This window comes from Terrapene carolina, unplaced genomic scaffold (assembly GCF_002925995.2).
Source record: "Terrapene carolina triunguis isolate 2854851 unplaced genomic scaffold, T_m_triunguis-2.0 Scaffold20629, whole genome shotgun sequence".
In the NCBI taxonomy this organism is placed as follows: domain Eukaryota; kingdom Metazoa; phylum Chordata; order Testudines; family Emydidae; genus Terrapene; species Terrapene triunguis.
Genome location: NW_020684980.1, coordinates 1 through 1,563, shown reverse-complemented (window position 1 = coordinate 1,563; position 1,563 = coordinate 1). Strand labels below are relative to the sequence as shown.

Genomic DNA, 1,563 nt, shown 5'->3' with positions numbered 1-1,563 from the left:
CCCCTCCCTGCTCGGAGCTCTGCGCCCCCCCCCCATTCCCGGACGCCTGGGTTCGACCCTCCATGCTCGGAGCTCTGCCCTGCCCCCATTCCCGGACGCATGGGTTCGACCCTCCCTGCTCGGAGCTCTGCCCTGCCCCCATTCCCGAACGCCTGGGTTCAGGTGGAGGTATTTGTTCTGCAACTTGTGGGGCTGCTCACGGGGGGGCTGTGGAGGGGGAAGAGGGCAACCTTGGTCGACGGGGGCAACTTGCAGGCTGGACTTTCCGTCCAGCCCTGCTGCCGCCACTCATGCCCCACTTCCCCCCTTCAGCCACCAACCAGTGGTTCATCCCGGCTGTGCGGGGCGACATCCCTCCCGGCTGCGCCGCCTACGGCTTCGTGTGCGACGGCACCCGGCTGCTGGTCTTTGGGGGCATGGTGGAGTACGGCAAGTACAGCAGCGACCTGTACGAGTTGCAGGTAGGGCCCGGACGCTGGGGGTCTGTCATGGGGGAACTGGGAGCCAGGACGCCGGGGTTCTCTCCCCGGCTCTGGAAGGGGAGTGAGGGCTGGTGGGGTAGAGCAGTGGGGGTGGGAGCCAGGACTCCTGGGTTCTCTCCTGGCTCTGGGAGGGGAGTGGGGGCTGGTGGTTAGAGCGGGGGGGCTGGGAGCCAGGACTCCGGGGTTCTCTCTCCGGCTCTGGGAGGGGAGCAGGGGCTGGTGGGGTAGAGCAGGGTGGGCTGGGAGCCCGGATGCCTGGGTTCTCTCCCAGCTCTGGGAGGGGAGCGAGGGCTGGGTGGGGTGTGCAGGAGTGGGGGGCAGTGGGGCTGCATTGCAATGACACCCCCCTCCCCCGTCGCTGGGACCCCCCCTTGTAGGCCAGCCGCTGGGAGTGGAAGAGACTCAAGGCCAAGACCCCCAAGAACGGGCCGCCCCCCTGCCCCCGCCTGGGCCACAGCTTCTCGCTTGTGGGCAACAAGTGCTACCTGTTTGGGGGGCTGGCAAACGACAGCGAGGACCCCAAGAACAACATTCCCAGGTGAGCGATCGCTAGGATGCCTGGGTTCTCTCCCAGCTCGGGGGTGGGGGTGGGGAGGTGTCAGGTGGGTTAGAGTGCCCACCTCCAGCCAGGACTCCTGGGTTCTGTGCTGGGCTGTGGGGAGAGGCTGCCCCCTAGCTGTGAGATGTGGAAGTGCAGGTCACCGCTCTGTCCTGGATCCCTGGGGATGGGGGGACTTGTGCCCCCCCCCCCGATGAGCCCGCGTCCCCCCGCAGGTACCTGAATGACCTGTACATCCTGGAGCTGCGCCCGGGCTCCGGCGTGGTGGCCTGGGACATCCCCATCACGTACGGGGTGCTGCCCCCACCCCGCGAGTCCCACACTGCCGTGGTGTACACCGAGAGGGACAACAAGAAATCCAAGCTCGTCATCTACGGGGGCATGAGCGGCTGCCGCCTCGGCGACCTCTGGACGCTGGACATCGGTATGGCTGCCAGGACGCCTGGGTTCTCTCGGGGGAGTCAGGACGCCTGGGTCTTCTCCTGGGGTTGGGCCGGTCTCTCTGCTGGCTCCGTGGGGGGG

The 1,563-nt window shown here is 67.8% G+C and overlaps 1 protein-coding gene across 1 annotated transcript; it reads left to right on the top strand.

Annotated features, from left to right (window-relative positions):
- Positions 1 to 312: 312 nt before the first annotated feature.
- Positions 313 to 1,465, top strand: LOC112124277 (host cell factor 1-like; the record flags this gene model as incomplete). The annotated part of the gene is made up of 3 exons (XM_026661971.1): positions 313 to 461; positions 860 to 1,020; positions 1,257 to 1,465. Coding segments are annotated over 3 exons (519 nt in total), but the record flags the coding sequence as incomplete, so codon positions are not given.
- Positions 1,466 to 1,563: the final 98 nt, after the last annotated feature.